Genomic DNA, 17,705 nt, shown 5'->3' on the forward strand with positions numbered 1-17,705 from the left:
CACTTCCTTCTGGGAACAGAAGAGTCTGAGCATGGACTGTGAGAGCCATGTGACAGGATAAGATACAAAAGTTGTCGTGTGAATGTCACCATGTACCACAGGGAATCTCCAAAGAGAACTCCACTAACTATATGATTGGGAAGACAATGGTGCTAGCAGAGCTGAAGTCAAAGAACATGAACCATGACCAATCCCATCTTCAGTTGTCTTTGTGTTGTCACAGACAACTAGTTAAATTACATCACACTTGTCTTATACCGAGCCAGTTCACCACCACCCCACTTCTGCTTTTGAGTTAAAATAAAAGCACCAAGGACATGAAACTTGCCCTTAAGGAGGAAGAAGTACAATAATTTGAAAATTTCATGTGAAAATAAAGGAGAATTAGAAGCTGGAAACAGTACAGTAGAGCTGAAATTGGGGGAATGAAACTGAGCATGGGAAGATGTCACATTACTTTAGAGCCAGAATTACTCCTGTGATCAACACAAGGATGCATTGTCACAAATGGTTGGCATCATTAACAAGGTTATGTAGCACACCTTAAAAAGAAGAGGTAATCACCAGTTCAGCAGTGACCTGGAACAAATCCCTCAAGGTAATGCAGCCTCCATCTCCACCTGGGTGCTTCCATGGGTGCTTCTAATGAGTTCTGAGATGAATATTCCTCAAATCACTGAGCATGAAGCTGATTGGGAAGAAAATAATTCAAGGGAACACTTATCCAAGACATGGTGGAGTTGGAGGAAGGGTGGGGTGAGGGCCAGAGTGGTACACTGGATAGAGTGACAAAAACAGATTAGAGACTGAGGTTCTTGGCCCCACCTAATCACGAAGTTCACTGGGTGACCCTAAGCAAATCATTATTACTCACATCAGCCCAACTCACAGGACTGTAGGGATACAAATGAGTGGGAAACCATGTGTGCCATTTTGAATTCCATTTTAGTTAAGATCATTCACATTTTGCTCACAGTGGGATCTTTAACCCATATCAACATTTTACGTGGTTTGAAGGTAATATCAAAGGTGTCCAAATGCATCTGACAGAAATTAAACATGTACAAGAGATCTTGACTTTGCTCAAAGGAACATTCTTAGAAGTGGTTTCCTGCAATCTAGTGACAAAATAAGTGGTTAGCCATAGAATCATAGGTCTAAAAATGACTCAAAGAAAATCTCTGTTCAAGTCACTGTGTTTTTATATAATTATAGGGCCTTTCACATCACTATACTCAACTGATTATAAAAAAGTAAAGGAGGCCAAAGCACAAACAAAACCGAACAAGGCCCCAGTGCACCAAGAACTATAAACCCCAAGCCAGGATAAAATAAATCAGCATTTTCCTCTGATCATTGTCCACACCAGATGCATTGCAAAAAGGAAGCAATTAACAAGTTATTTATAGCTAGCGTGTCCTAGCTTTTGCTAACTTACATGCCAAAATGATGGCCCCACCTTCTTTACATGAGCACTTATTTTACGTGGACCACACCTGCCTTAGTTTTCTCCATATCAAGAATGACCTGATTCCCCAATCAGGTTTTATTAGAAATACTCTGGTGTCAATGGTTCTGTGGAGTTAACACTGTCAACAGTAAAGCCCTCAGAGCCCAGTTGAAAGCCAAGGAAGTGAAGAAATCATTGACAAAGTAAGAGGGGCAAAGGGAGTGAGATACCATAGAAGCAATACCACTTACAAAGAAAACAAAATTCTGAAACATAAAGAGAAGCTAACATTTTATACTTCATATTCTGTGGCATATCAGTACTGTATTAATAATGCCATACTTAGGATTCTAATTACACAGATCTCTAATCTACTGTAGAGATGCACATACACAACCCCAAACTCAGGTACTGTGGGGGGGGGGGTTACCACTCTAATTAATTCCTGTGATGACGGGAGGCAGGGAGTGCCATCTCTTAAGATTAAAGGTTTCCCAGAGTGATCATTCATTCATTCATTCATAAATCAATTAATTAGCAATGGCCAGTCTTGCAAATGGACTCTCAGTCCCTCAACTCTCAATGGGCTGGCTGCAATCCATATCCAATCTTGACAAAAATCTGAACAGACAGTGGTATAGGTACCCTGAATTACTGTATCTCCATAGAGGACTGGTAGAGTACTCCGAGCAGAAAACACTGCCACAGTTGTACATCATCTACTGATTGCACCAAAACTTTAGTCACACTGAATGTAACATTATAACTCTTCAGTAGCAGGCAGTGTGGTAGGCCACTGTCACTCACTCATCTTACCTCCACTGCTGCTTACCAGGCAGTGCCGGCAGGGTTGACAATGCAGTATGCAGTGGTGGGAACAATCCAGTGCTTTTGGCCAGTACATTTCCACCATGCCGACCTTGCCGTCTCACCCCTCTTCTTCACACCAAGCAGCATCAGCATGACAAACCAGAGGTCAGGAGAACAGCACCCGTGCTGCCGTGTTTTCCATATAAGAACACAGTAAGAGTAATAGAATCATAGAATCGTAGAGATGGAAAGGGGCCTGAGGGTCATAGAGACCAACCCCCTACAATGCAGGAAACCTTTGGCTAACATGGGGCTCAAACCCACGACTCTGAGATTAAGAGTCTGGTGCTCTACCAACTGTTGACGTTGATCAAAGAGCTATCAAGTCCTTGATTCTGTTTCCAACAGTGGCCAACCAAAGCTTCTGAGAAGCTCACATGCAGGCCTTTAAAGCAACAGCCCTCCTGTTTGTCCAAACACCTGTTGTTGGATGTATGCTACGCCTGAACAAGATGAGTGGGACTCACATGATGAGTCCCATCAATGGAAGCCTGTGCAAAGATTTCTTCTTGTGCAATGGGGCTTCTCTCCCTCACCCCCCCCCCAAAAAAAAATTGCCTGGGGGTGAAGAGAAGCCCCAGAACAGCATGTGAGAGAGGAGAGAGGGATCGTTCCCATCTGGCAAGCTGTAATGCTTCTGCTGATGGAACGATCAACATCGCGCAACACTGAATTCCTCCTGGAGGTACCATTTAGTTTTCCTGGTGAATAACTGTTGATGGAATTATCTTGACAGAGGTTGTTGTGACAGGTAAAGTGCTCAACAAGATGTGCTCAAGTCCCTGAAATGCATGTGTGTGCATGCATGTGTGAGTTACAGTAAGCCTGTTTTGCCCTTGGAACCGTCAGTTAGCTAGATTAGATATGTAAGAATACAGACTGCAATGCAATCGGTTCAGTCTATTTTATTTTTGTTTTGTTTTTTAAGAAATAACTAACTAAAGAATTGTGTTTGATTTCAAAGTCTGCACAAAAACTGAAAATTGTCTCACAACCACCCTGGGAGGTCAGTTAGACTGAAAAAGTGTAGTGTGCCCAAGGCCACTCAAGTAATATATTCATGGCTGAGGGGTGATTTGAACCCAGGACTTCCCAGGCCTGGTCCGCCATGTAAACCATTAAACTACATTGGTTCTTGTATAAAAAATGCTGGGTTGAAACCTATTTTGCATTCACATAAAAATGTGTACTTGTGGCCCTACTTGAGGGTACAGGAACACAGAGGTTTTCCTTTTATGCACAGTTCCTTTACAGCTCTGACCTTCCTTCACCAATCTGTTGTCTATGTAACTACCAAACCCATATACCACAAACTTTTACAACTCAGACTTTAGCAGACATGAAATATATAATTTGTATGTTGAAAATAGTCACTACAAAAACAGATGTTTCTGCTGCAAGAACCTCTAGAGATCCCTACCAAAACATGAAGACAGATTCCTACAGCAAAGCTTGCACATGTTCTTTACAAAGTCTTGACTATTGTTGAGTGATAGCAATAATTATGCAAGCATAGATACTTGCAGTCCTCCTTCTCCTAATCTCAGGATGGTTAAAATATGTGAAGGAGGAGTGGCCAAGCCCCCTCTAACCAAACCACAGCCATGTTTATATTTAGAGGTCCCTGCTCTGATAGTTTTGAACATCTGCTCCTCTTAGAATTTCTTTTCTCTTAAAGTAATTGGCACATGTTCCTCAGCATCTGAACACAACATAATACATGTTCCAGATTTTGGTCAATCAACCTATCAATGTCTCATTTTCAGATGTTTATAACAACAAAGTGTCTTAGATTCCTGCTATGGATATACCATCTTTTGACAGCTCCATCAGCCAAGGTCCAAGCTTTACAGCCCAATCCTGAACCCATTACACTGGTGCAAATTCCACTGAAATCAAATAGCAAGAGCATTATTTCAAGTACTATCAAGATCAAGGTGAAAAATAATGAGCTCTCTGGGCTAGGCATGTGCTACCTCTAATGGTATGTAGAGTCCCAAACACAATGCACCAGCAAAACTATGAACCCATTTAACTTCTAGGAAAGCAAGCTTAGGATCCAGTTGGGGGGGGATACTAATAGTTGGATCAGTCCCATGTCACAGCAAAGAATGACATAAGGAGAAACCTATTAGTTGAAAGAGAAATTAAAGGCAAAGAAAAGCAAACAGACAGGGAGAAAATCTTTTGAGTGTTGGGAAGTCTTTGAGTTAAATGGTGTGGAAATCTCAGGTTACTAGAGAACGGATGAAGACCTTGCCAACAAAGCCCCAACAAGCCATATCCAACAAGGTCAATATAGAATGGAATTTGATACCCGATAGCATTGACATGAGCAAGGAATGGGAGGTCTTAAGGAGATAATAGGATGGATGCAACTTAGGCTATGCACTGCTAGCCTCAGATGAACATTCTTACCTCTGATTTCATTACAGGGGGTGCAACTGTCCTAAAAGTGTGTTTGTATGTATTTAATATCCTAACTTTCCTCCCAAAGTAATGGCTTTCACAGTTTTAATGTTCAAACCAAAGACAAAGCAACTCCTCTTCCCTCCAGTATCTCCACTCAGCAGGTAACTGTTGGCCAAAATCTCCTCTTGGAGTATCCATGTCTGTGCACTTTCACAGGGATACTCTCTCCATACAACACACACACACTGAAGCAGATAGCAAACAATACTTAGGAACACAGCATGACTGAATTTGTGGGTTCTTCGTTGCCATTGACCAGTTTTTCATTTGCTTTTGACTTTTTGAATTACTGGAATCCCTATAATTCACCAGTGGGTCTTAAGTGCAAACCCAGGATCTCATAACAGTTAAAACATTTACTAACCAGTGTTAAGTGATCCTGGGCACAAACACCTGCTTAGAAAAATAAGAAGTGCCTTGCAGAATCAGACTGTAGTACACTTACTGCTGCATTCTTTGCAAGAATCCCAGCTACATGCAGACCCCTAGGTGGCTGTGAGTCCTGGAAGACCTGCTCCCTGCCTTGCAAGCCTTTTTTCACAGGGACTTGGAGGGTGGGGCCCTGACTGGCTCCAGCTGCAAAAGTCAAGACTGCTGAATAGACTCTTGGGCTGGGGTATTGTTTCGGGAGGATCGGGGAGGGTTGTTGCTGTTACTGATACTATTTCTTAATCTTTATTTCGGATCTTATTATGATTTACGTGGAAATTGTTTGACTTGGTTTTGTACACTGTGGTGTTTTATTTATTGTTTATGACTACTTTTGGTTGTTTGTAATTTTTTTAATTGTTGCAAGCCACCTTGAGCATGGTTTTAACTTTGGAAATGCAGCATACAAATAAAATGATTGGTTGGTTGGTTCCCTGCTACAGTTTCCAGAAACTGGTATTCAGAAGCATACATGGTGGCAAAGCATAGCATCCATCATTACTGATAGTGTGTTAATGATTTTGCTGCCAAGGTGGAAAGCATTCCTAACAGCATCCCTGGTGACCAAGCTTCCTATGAAGTATAGAGATTTCTTCAATTTCCAGACTCTATGTTGCTAACACATTTGAAAACTCACTGGGATTGCTTGAATGGCATGGGCTGTTGTGGTGCCATTAACATGCTGAAAGACTAGGGAAAGAATGAGGCCCGCAAGTCAAAGTCCATAGTTCTATTCATGCTGATATTTCAGTGTATAATCTCTATGATGTGCTTCTTCACTTTCAAAGGGAAATGTAGTTCATTGATAGCAGCAGCTTGACCCTGGTTATATACAAAATGAGTCACTGGCTAATTGATGCCAAGGATACACCTGCAACAGCTATTTTTAACCCAATATGTACCCGGATATACCACAAACAGATGATGCAATCTGTACTTCATTCTGAGTTCTATGTCTAGATTTCTTTGAACTGAAATTAAAACCTCACTGAAGTGGCATTTAACTTCATAGATATCTTTTGTGTTAGTCCAGGCAAACATCCCAGGGTGTCCCTCATTATGATTTCCTCTGATGAGGGAATTTCACTCCCTTTTTATGCTGACATAGCACATATCATGTATGCAGTGATCTGCACCAAAAGACATGCTATTTCTTCCTTTATTTTATGGGGAAAGGAGGGGATTGCCTAACTTTTCATGTTCCAAGCTACCAGCCATTCCCAAAAAGAAACTATGTGGTAGGACACATACCCTAGTACCCAAGTGCACAATCAGTACTGAGCACAGCTTGCGAGCTGCTCAGAGTACCGGGAGGAGGAAGTGCTAAAATGCAGGAAGAAGAATGCCGAAACATGGATGGGCAAGGAAATGAAGCAGTGAGAAATATGAAAAGGAGTGAAGGTGCAAAATAACTTGTGAGCAATACCGATCTACATCAGAACACTGATTGCAACAGAGAAATAGATAAAAGAGCCTAGAACCTGTGGCCCTCCGGATGTTGTCTGACTCCAGTTCCCATCAGCACCAGCAAGCAAGGCTCATGGGTGTGACCAGGATTTATTTTAGGTGAGCAGGCTTTACATGGGGGGGAACAGAACTGAATTAACTGCAATGCAATTAGTCAATTAGTCAAGTATTTTTATTTATTTACTTGATTTAGGGGGGCAGCTGTCCCCTGCACCCCCCTGGCTATGCCCATGGCAAGACTAATGGTCAGACATGGTGGGAACTATAATTCCCTAATCCTGCTCTGTAATTATCTCTTATCTTCGTCCACCCCATCCATCCATGGAAAACCAGGTTGTTATTTTTCTTACAAAGGGAATCTCTAGCTGCTGGCATGAGATGTGTTACACTGAATCAGACCTCACTAACCAAATAGAAATTGAGGCCATCTTGCAAAAAAAAAAAAAAATGTAGATAAGGTTAACCCCGCGCTTCTTTTGATTTCCAAAAAAGCCTTTGATGGGGTCCCCTCACAAAAGTTTCCCAAAAACCTTAACAGTTACAGGATAAAGTGGAATGTCTTTTTCTGGGTCATTCAACTGGATAAATAAAGGAATGAAAATGAATTTATGGGTTGTTATCTCAGTTAAGAGAGGTGTACAATGAGGTGTCTCCAAGGATCTGCATGGGAACTCGCTCTTGCTAAGTATTCATTAACAACCTGGAAAAAGGTGTGAACAGATCTGCATATAATGACAAATAATTAAAAGTAGTTGAATCATAAGCACACTGTGAAGAGTTTCAGCAGGTTCCCCTAGCACTACAGAGATGCACAACAAAATGGCAAATAAATTTCAGTGGTGGTAGATGCTGAGTTACACATACATTAAGGAAAAGTGTCACCCAACAAGGTTGCGCACAGGATCAAATTAGCTATTGCTATTCATTTAAGAGATCCTTAAACTGCTACAGAGATCTTTCTGAAAATGGCAGCACTGATGTGCTACAGTCACCAAAAAAGACAAACAGAATGCGATGAATTTTTTTAAAAAAGAATTTTTTAAAAATATGGTACTGCACTTTTGAAGCAGTCCTGGCTATATTACATAAAGAGAGAAAGCTAGAAAAGACAAACAGGAGCAACAAAGGTTACCAGGAATAGGATTCCTTTTATGCAAAGTAAAGCTATAAAAAAATAAAGCTTCGACCTAAAAAAAGGGATCCCAAAGAAGGGATAAATAATATATTCAAAATCACAAGAGGACAGACAGAGGTAAATAAGAGGTTTTCTGCTCTTTCAACAAGACACAGCAGAAACAAGAGTAAATATTTTTCTCACGGTTCACATTGGACTCTCTGCCAGCAGTATAACTTAATCCAAGAACTAGGTAATTTGATGGAAGACAGATATAGGAAGTTCAAATTCAGGGTGTCCCTAGCATTATGCTTCCAAGATTACAAGCAAAAGGAATTCACTACTCTGTTGTAACCCCATGCAATTATAAATTAACTGAAGCATTCAAATCTGGCGGGGACAGGCACTGGGTTAGATATACATCTCATCTGATAGAATATAGCTCTTTATATATTCTTAGGACTTTCCTGTAACCTTCCCCTCTCTTCATCCAGCTCAAGAATGCAAGGTAATGGGGTCATTCAACATGTGCTCGGGATGCTCCAGGTATTGTTGTTGTTGTTGTTGTGGTGGTGGTGGTGGTGGTGGTGGTGTGTTTTTTTTGGGGGGGGGGGTAAACAGAATGAAGAATCTGGAGATCAAAGTAAGCTCCAAATTATCAGCTTTTACAAGATACGTCTTCCTTGGAATAGAGGGGAGGGGAATAAAGGCAGCAGGTCAATTATCAGCCAAGACTGCAGTGTGATCTCCTTTCTGGAGGGAGCTTTGGGGAAGCCCAAGTGTTTCCACTACAAACACATACCAGCTGCTGAGTAACCTGCTTCTTCCATCCCCGACTGGACAAGCAAAAACAAGCCTCTAATTCCTATATCACATTTTGCTGTGATTTTTTAAAAAAACATATATTCATTTGCAAACCAAAAAACCTGGTGTTTGCTACAGCCAACAGCAGGGTGGGGGATACAATACACAGAAGTTTCACTCTATGGATTTACTGACTTGTAGCCCTCCCCGTCATTACCTCCCATGAATTTGCCAATGCTACCCATTCTAATGCCCAGTTATAGTTGCTACACCAGCCTTGCATGGTATCGCCCCAGTTCTGCCAATGCCCAGTAACTCTGATACAAATCTTTACATTCTATGCCGGCTCTGCATTCCGTTTCCACCCTCACTTATCTAGCAAATCATAGTTTTCCCTGCACAAAGATAGCACACTGTCATTTTTCAAAATGGCACAAATATTATTTTGCCATGAATATTGTCACACCATCTTCAAATGTGATGGGGTACACACCAGAGCATAAACTGTTTTCCTACAGAGATATTATCTCCACTTAGGAAAAACAGGAAGCTGCCTTCTTACAGAAAGGACAGTCATCCATCTAGCTCAGTATTGTCAATATTCAGTGACAGCAATTCTCTGGGGCTTTCAGGTGGAGTTTTCCCCCCAGCTCTATTTGGAGATGCAAAGGGTTGAACCCGAGACCTTTCACATACGAAGCATGTGCTCTTTCGCTAAGGTACTGCCCTTTCTTCGCTATCATGTAACAGTGCCCTAATTACACATATTCCATTTACCATCCTCAATCAGCAGCAGGCCCTACAGTGATGTCAGCACTCCAGTTGAGTCCTGCCCACATTCTAGACCCATGTTCCACCTGTCATAAAAGTCCTTCAGCCCCAACCCCATAGCTCCTTATTCCAGCACTGAGTTCCCTATCTCCCATTCCAAAGCATCTACTAGTAATTACCAGTCTCCTCCTCCAAAACCACTCCCGTCTGTGCTCCTGCAGCTCTGGTCTGCCACCCCACATAGATAGTGCTGTTGGCACCTGAATCTATGCCCTTTGCTTAGTTCAGTCAGTAGCAACAGTTGCAGTCAATGCAAAGGGTGTGGTAGTTTTGCAAGATACTGTATAGGCAGCATGTGAAGGCAATTCAAACAATCCTAAATTTCTAAGAACGCCAACCTAGTGCCCATCATTCCCGACTTTCTGCTCCTAAATGCAGAAGCTTCTGTTTGAATTATCTTCCTGCTGTTCAGTTACAGAAGCATTTACAAGGCAGGAGAGGAACAGGGAGTTTTGTATTCCATAGTGATTGATCATTACGAGCTGAGCCGTTGCATGGAAACCAGACTGTTGGTGCTTAGGAGGTGCTGCTATGTATTCCCTTACGCTTAAGCCTATGACATCTGCAAAGCAGCCATTCCTGGGCGGGTGTCTCAAATAGAGAGATTCCAGGTGGAGTAGAGCAAGAGCAGCACTGAAGCTCTAGCAACTGCTGCTCCTGTGCAGATCTCCCTAGTAACCAAACAGGGTCTATTCCTCTCTGTCTGTTCTGGAGGCACCGACACATCCTTCCTTCCCCACTGCCATGTACCCCACTGTCATGTTGCAGGCTTTCATTTCAGCTGCAGCTGGCACCGGAGCTGTGTTAGCGACCACTCCCCTCTTTCACCAACAGCAAACAGAAGGCAATGACGGCTCATTCTGTGCCCTGTGTGCACACCCCCTTATGGGAAATGCAGACACAGCCTGCAATCCAGCTGTCTTGCAGCATCTCACAGTCCTTGCTGCCTCAGCTCCATGGATGACAGCCCATGTTGCAGTCACAATTTCTGCTTCTCTCTCACACGCACACATACCTCCTTCACAGGTTTGCCATAAGGATGCTCGCATGGCATAGCTGCATACGCTGTAATAGACCTTTTCGACTGTTCCTCCCTAGTATAGTAAAGGGGGTGCCATCCATTTTAACACCAATTACGGCATCCTCATGCAATCCCCATCTCCACTCATTGCTGCTGAACCCCCAGGTCTGGGTTCGTTCTATTCTTACAGCTCTCCCTTGCTAACTAAATCTACTCTGCTTCATCAGCTAAAATGCAATAATAATAATAATAATAATAATAATAATAATGTTTCTCTCTCTCTTGCTTTCCCTTAACCTGGATGTCTTGAGCAAAAGGGAAAAAAGAACCAGAATAATATTTATCTTCCCTCCCGCCCACTTCTGCTACCTGTTTCACCTTTCCACAGAAAACTGGGGGATTTTAACTAACATTTATTAGTATGCTGGCTCAATTAGGTTTGAGATGCCTGGAGGGTTTTTCTGGGTGGAGGGCAGGGAGGATGTGAAAGATAGCCTATTTGCTATACTCAAGGGATAAACCAAAAATAAATAAATAAATGAATTAAGAAGGCGATATGAAAGCTTCACAGAGTGCTTACAGTTATAAAATAAGCAGGCTGAAGTGGTGTACTTTGGAGCCGAACTTGCTCGCTCCTCACACTTAAAAATCCCGTTGCACCCTACAAGGCAAGGCTGCTCCAACCCTACAAGATGCTACACCGCATCCCTCTGCAAAGAGAGCAGGAAAGCCTGCGGAGGGTCACCCTCCAATCCATGCAGGCACCCCAAAACCAAGAGCGCCGGCTGACACCTGTCCTCTGGGGAGGGGACGCTCACTCCTCCTCCCCCCACTCAAGTCTCCCCAATAACCTTCACCGAGCAAGGCAGCTTTCCATCCATCCATCCATGGGAAGGGAGGGAGGGAGGGACGGCAGAGACGGACTCACCGAGCATCTGGCTGAAGAGCAGCTGCTCCAGGTCGCCCAGCACGGTGACCACCAGCTCGGGATCCACCTTCAGGAAAGCCTTCTCCTCCGCCGGCGCCCCTTTCCCGGCCGGCTGGGTGGCCGCTTGCTGCTGCTGCTGCTGCTTCTGTTGCTGCTGCGCCGCCTTGCCTTTGCTGGAGAGGATCTCGTCGTCCGACTTGAGGTCGTCGCTGCCGGTGCCGGCCTCGGGCGCCTTGCTGAGGGGCTTGACCTCGGCGTAGGGCCCTCGCGGGATGCGGCTGGGCTTGCCCAGGTTGGAGGGCAGCGGCGCCAGGGGCGGCGGAGGCTTGTTGCCGGCAGCCGGGGGCGCGAGCTTGGCCTGGAAGAGCGAGTGCTCGGAGCGCGAGAGGTTCTTGGACATGAGCGTGGGCGCCTCCTTGCCGCCTTTGAGGCTCCGGCCACCGAAGCCCTTGGCCGCCTTGGCCATGTCGTCGCTCCACTTGGGCTCGTACAGCTGCATCTTCTTCTCGCTGTCCGTCAGGAAGGACAGGTTGGTGAGCGACTTCTGCTTGCGCAGGTTCGAGGCCAGCGGCCCTCGGCCCTCCACGCTGCCGGCCTTGAAGACCTTCAGCTCGGCCGACGCCTTGGGCGCCGCCACGCCGCCGGGGCCCTTGGCGCTGGCGCGCTTCTGCATCATGGCCTTGTTGTGGCCGTCGCCCGACGCCGACGACGACGACGCCTGCTTCTTGTAGCCCCTCAGCGCCTCCTCGGGCCCTTCGTCGCCGCTCAGCTCCGCGTCGCGCTGCAGCCTCCTGACGTCGTTGCTGTTGCTGCCGCCGCCGCTGCCAAGCATCTTCTTCCCGCCCGCCGCGAGGAAACCATTTAAAAGCCCAGCCTCTGAAGCAACGGAGGGAGAAGAAAGAATGAAAGAAGGAGGAGGAGAGGAGAAAAACGGGAAGGTCGGGGGAGGGAGGGGAGAAAGAGAGAGAGAGAGAGAGAGAGAAAAGGGGTGGGGGGAGAAGGGAGGAGGAGGAGGAGGTGGGATAAAACAGAAAAAAAGAGAGACACACGCTATCAAAGCAGCCGGTGCCACCTTCCCCGCCCCGGCGCGCGCTCACAGAAGCGCAGAGCGCCCGGCCCCTCCTATCTCCTCCAGCGCCGCTGGGGAAACTGAGGGGGGAAGCGAAGCGAGAGGCAAGGCGAACAAAAAACCGGCCCTCCCTGCCCGCCTGCGAGATGCTGCCGGCTCGGCAGAGAAAGGGAGTGGAGTGGGGGGGGGGGCGCGAGACGCGCGCGAGGCTATTTCTGGCTCGGGAGGAGGCGTGTGTAATTGTGCGTGAGGGTGTGTGCGCGTGTGGACATCGGAGAATAAGTACGCGTGCACGCGCACTCGCGGAGCCTGCCTGCATCCGCGCTTGAGAGGCGCCGAGGGAGAGCGGGCGCTTTCGACAGCGGAAGGCAGGCATAGGCGGGGAAGGGGGAGACGTCGTGACAAGGCACTCCAGCAGCCAGTCGCCACGGGGGGGGGGAGTCACCGCAGAAGCACCAGACACCCTGGGCTCAAGAGCCAACTCCTTGGGGCTAAGATCCCTTTGCCCCCCATAAAATATTGGGGGGAACGCCCCCCAAAAAGTCGATAGGCATTGCCATTCAAATTGTGTGCGTGCACCGCGTCATGTGATTTTGTTGGGGTGGGGCTTATCTCAACATTTTATTCAAGTTGGCACCCCTGACCCTGGGGCCATTTTTGGCCCACCAGAGATCCATGCATGGAAATCTGTCCTGTCCTCCCCAAGAGCCCCAGAAGCAGTTGCCCCAGGCTGAGGATGCTGAGAGAGTGGGGGTTGGACGACCCCCCCTGCTCCCCTTGAGACTCCTAATCTAGCCCACCTTGGTCCTCAGGTGCAGCGATGGAAGCTGCCTTGTTGCCAGCATTGAAGAACAAAATTAGTTGTATGGGGAATGGGGGCAACAGCTTGTCCATCAAAACGTATTTGGCATAAAAGGCTACTTAAAACATTCCCATTTTCAAGACTGCAGCCCCTTCTGTTCTGGAACCCGTTCTCCCGAAAACTCACCACCTGGGAGTGACTAGTGCTGAAGACAAGGCAATCTGCACGTGCCTAAGTGCACTGCTTGATCATATGTTGTAAGAATGAACCTTGTCATTGAAAGTAGGAACGCCCTGTTGAGCCTTGACTCAGGTTTTCTCTGGGGTGTCCATCCATCAGGCTTTATTGCATGCAAATCAGTTCCTTCCTTCCTTTGCAATTCCACAGGAATCACTTCCTATTACAAAATGCACCATATACTGGACAAGACCCAAGACCTGGTGTGAATGTGTTGGATATACCACAGCCAATTAGTTTCCCAGCATGCATACACATAGCAATATACACACATATTCATCACTTGACACGATGAGACCACAAAAGAGAATCTTGCCATTTCTTATTCTGAAGGAGCTTCCATGTATGAATTCAGCAGAGCATGAAACAGCCTTCCTTGTCCCATGTCACCATGGAAAAGGTTCAACAGCTACTCAGAAAGGGTCAGTGGCAAGCCCATAAAAAGAATTCAGGAATCTGAGCTCCCACTGCTTAGCACTGACAGAAGAACAGCCCTTGCCTGTGCAGAAAGATTATCAGCTTTCACATACAGAACAGATAGTGGTATCAGACTGCTGTCTCTGTGCAGTGATCCAAACCAAACCCATTTCCACAAGAGGCTGATATTAAAAATAATTCCTGCTACCACATCTATGTGTGGCACTGGCCAAGGCGCCACATAATAAGCCTGCCGCTTTCAGTTCCATGCTCCAATATGAAACATAAACTATAACACACACAAGAAAAAAAGAGGGCGCAACACTGCAAACACATGAAAACATGGGACTGTGCTAGCTACACCGACCTTGCAGTTTGCAGGGATCTCTTGTGCTGAAACTAGCTTATTTATTATACAGTTTGTATCCCACTCTTCCACTGCCTAAGAGGGGGTGGGGAACTTGTGCTACTTCAGAGGTTGTTTAACTACAACTTCCATAATCTCTGAATGCTGGTCAGGTCTTAATGAGACTGGCCTGAAGGATGCTCCAGGCACCTAACCTTAATTTTAAAACAATTCATAAAACAGGTCCAAAAAAGTGCAATCCAAGCAGCACATATTTAAAATACAGTAAAGAAGGAGCCAAAACAAAACAAAAACTTGAGCTAGCAACAAAAGACCAACTAAGTAGGGGCTAGAATCTCTCATAGCAGAGAGTTATTTGCCCTGGTGCAACAACAGAAAAGGCTCTCTCTTATATTCTCATCAGCCATACTAGAGGCTGGGAAGAAACCATTTATTTAGGCACCCTGCTCCCAAACTGTCTAGGCTGTTAAAGATAATGGATACTTTGAGCTATGCTCCGAAATGTACCTGTAGTCAGTGAACGTGCTCCAAAAATCCAGCAATAACCAAGAGGTGTGTTTTTTTAGGTCTCGTGGACATTCCCCAGCCTCCTCCAACTACAGTGAGAACTAGTGTAGCCTAGTGTCAAAGAGAATTAACCATGAGCCATGAAATCCCCAGTTCAAATATTGCCTATGTCATTGGTTCTAGGCAAGGTATTTTCTTTCCAATGGGATAATAATGCTGTTGACCTCCCTTTTGTTGTTAAGGATTACTGAGATAATGTATCTGAAGTACATTGACTACTATAGCACTATTAGTAGTGCTATAGTATTACTAGCAACTGATGTTAGGTGCTTCAGCATTATTTCGTATTATGAGCCCTCAGACCACAGAGCTCTTTGCTTTCTTCACTGCTTGTGCTAACACTCTGCTCCAAAGATACTTAAGACAACAAAGAACATGGTAGCACCCATAATAGTATTATGGCATAAATGCTTGTGGACTAACTTCTACTTTGTCAGATTCAACTTGTCAGTTGAACCTGACGATTGCAGTGGGATGACTTTACAAATCAAAATTCAAAGGATCGCAGCTTCATTGTAAATTATAGTACTACTGAGCTGAGAACACAAAGATCCCTGAGTAGCAGGATCAAGACCATACATTTGTGGGCCAGTCTCTAAGAATAGTTCTGTGTGTCCAACCATAACTAGCCCAGCCAGGTGGAAAAAAGAAGTTCTAGTGCAGAGAGCAATCCATTCTGAGAAAATCACCAGTATGTTTTAATGAATATTTTCCATTTTTATGTTAAGTCACTTAGAGGTGTTGGTTTTTTGTGATTAAATGATATAGGAATCTGTTAAATAAATACTTTCAGGGATCCTAAAGTGAAGAAATAGTCTGTATCTTGTGGCCTAAAACCAGGCAAGACTCAGCCAGTCTACTCATGGTGGGTGCCATAAAGCAAACTGCTATGAGAGGAAGTGGCCACTCAGTCCTGAGTCACTATAGCAATACTGGTCAGCCGAAACCAGTCCTGAAATTCCCAACCAATTAAGATAAAATGGGGCAAGCCCTGTTATCTCAGCAGGGAATAGACAGTGACTTGGAGATGTTAATGTCTCATCCGTGTTATTCAGACTATGTGGGCTGGTGCTGGGGTTTGGCCTGAGCTACAGCTATTCAGAAAAAGAACTTTGCCTTCAGGACATGTGCAATATGAGGAGGAGAGATGGCTTATCATAGGCTGAGCAGGAACCTAAAGAATCTGAAGATACTGTTCTGGAGAACTGCAGCATGAAACTCCTTTCCCACACGTAAGATCAAATGGCCATGTGTATAACTTAGTTGTGAAGCACATGATTAACATTTCTCTTTGCTTCTCTGTCTCATGCTTTACAAGTGCTTCTACATTCCTGATATGTTAAAGCAAAAAAGAAACCCCACAAAAACCCTATTTTTTGCCAACTCTGATTGAAGAAAATGCTCCAGCAGGTATAATTTTGCATTGTGAATCATAGTACTATAATGACTACAGGAAATAAACAACATTTTCTTGTAGAAAAAGGTAGTGTATTCTGAAAGTAATAATAATAAAATGAGCATCTGTAACTATGTACAGGCCTGAATGGACACCCAACAAAATGTCTCAAAAATAAGGAGCTGATGTCCGGTAGGGTCCTTTTGTGCCCATGCCAACCCAGGTACTAAACCTTCCCTATTTGTTGATACCCCTATCATCTGCCATGTTCTGTGTGGTCATTTGTGACTCCCTAAACTGTTGTCCCCAGCACTGTCCACATCACTACATAATGGAAACATTTAATCAGCTGGCATCAATGTGTCTAAGGTGGCCCATGGGGGTGGAAAGGTAAAGATCTAGCCAAAAAATTCCCCACGCTTGCCTTATAAACCATTGTCACAAGTTCCCACCACCTACTTATTCTACTGACTAATACAAGTTAGAAACAGAGTCCCACCTACATAAGTTCCAGAAGTGGTGCAGGATATATGTGAACATCATCTCCTGCATGTTTCCTCACCCTACATTAAAAGCAGCAATCAGGGGTGAGAGTGGATCAGGGCCACGGTAATAGCAGAGGATCCTCTGCTCCATTTTCTTGATTTAAATTGCATCCCTCATTCTGTGTCCTTTTGCTGCCAAAAATACAGCTGTTTTTCCTCAAATTAGATTCTTTGTGCTTAGGACCACAGACTAATGGCCCAGTCCTATGCGCTGATACTGAGGGAGATGCGATCATGAATAAGGAAGATTCTATCCCCGCACACTGGTACAAATTCCATTTCCAATACTGAGGCACCCATACCTCTCAGAAACTGGAGCAGGATTGGGAGGCCTGGCTGAATTAAAGCCAAATGCCTGTGGCTTTTGTCTAAGGGTACAGACAGAAGCTCATCTCCATAGTAATGATTCCACATCATCCCTGCAGCTCCCTTCTTAGACAGCTGGACTCAGCTGCTGCTTCTGTGTGCCTCTGTTGCCTTTGTCTACAGCTATCATGTTAAGGCTGCAAGCTTATGCCCGCTTTCCTGAAAGTGAGTCCTATTGAGATTTACTTTATTCACTGAGCAATCTTTAAGGTGCTGGTGGTCAATTCTGTGGAGGAGAAACCACCACTCCCTAATCCCTGCAGCTCAAGCCAGCCAGGACTGAAATTGGGGAAAGATTTGCCAGTGACCCCCCCCCAAACAATCTTTCAAATTTACCCCTTCAACTGACATTAACGGCATGCTTTTTTGCTGTTTCCGGGGCCATGCTAGGGAAGTGAGCACATCCCTAGACTGCTCTATGCTGGTCTCAGAGCACCACTACTGGTAAAGCAATGGTTGTATGAATTTTCACCACTGCACCATGATGGCCTTGACCTGCAGATCATCTATCCAACATCCCCTCACTTGTCCTCCCAGGGAAATGCTCAAGCTC

At 45.0% G+C, this 17,705-nt stretch overlaps 1 protein-coding gene across 8 annotated transcripts in view; it reads right to left on the reverse strand.

Annotated features, from left to right (window-relative positions):
• NAV1 (neuron navigator 1) overlaps positions 1-17,705 on the reverse strand; it is a 265,528-nt gene that overhangs the window by 158,031 nt on the left and 89,792 nt on the right. Inside the window, exon 1 of one of the 8 annotated variants that reach the window (XM_033153096.1) lies at positions 11,387-12,328. The exons of 6 other annotated variants lie outside the window; for them this stretch is intronic. In XM_033153096.1, coding sequence (XP_033008987.1) covers positions 11,387-12,218 — 832 coding nt within the window. In that variant the 5' untranslated portion in view covers positions 12,219-12,328. Of the gene's footprint in view, positions 1-11,386; positions 12,329-17,705 lie in introns of those variants that run through there. One more of the 8 variants, XM_033153095.1, reaches the window with a different exon arrangement.

This window comes from Lacerta agilis, chromosome 6 (genome assembly GCF_009819535.1).
Source record: "Lacerta agilis isolate rLacAgi1 chromosome 6, rLacAgi1.pri, whole genome shotgun sequence".
Taxonomy (NCBI): Eukaryota; Metazoa; Chordata; class Lepidosauria; order Squamata; family Lacertidae; genus Lacerta; species Lacerta agilis.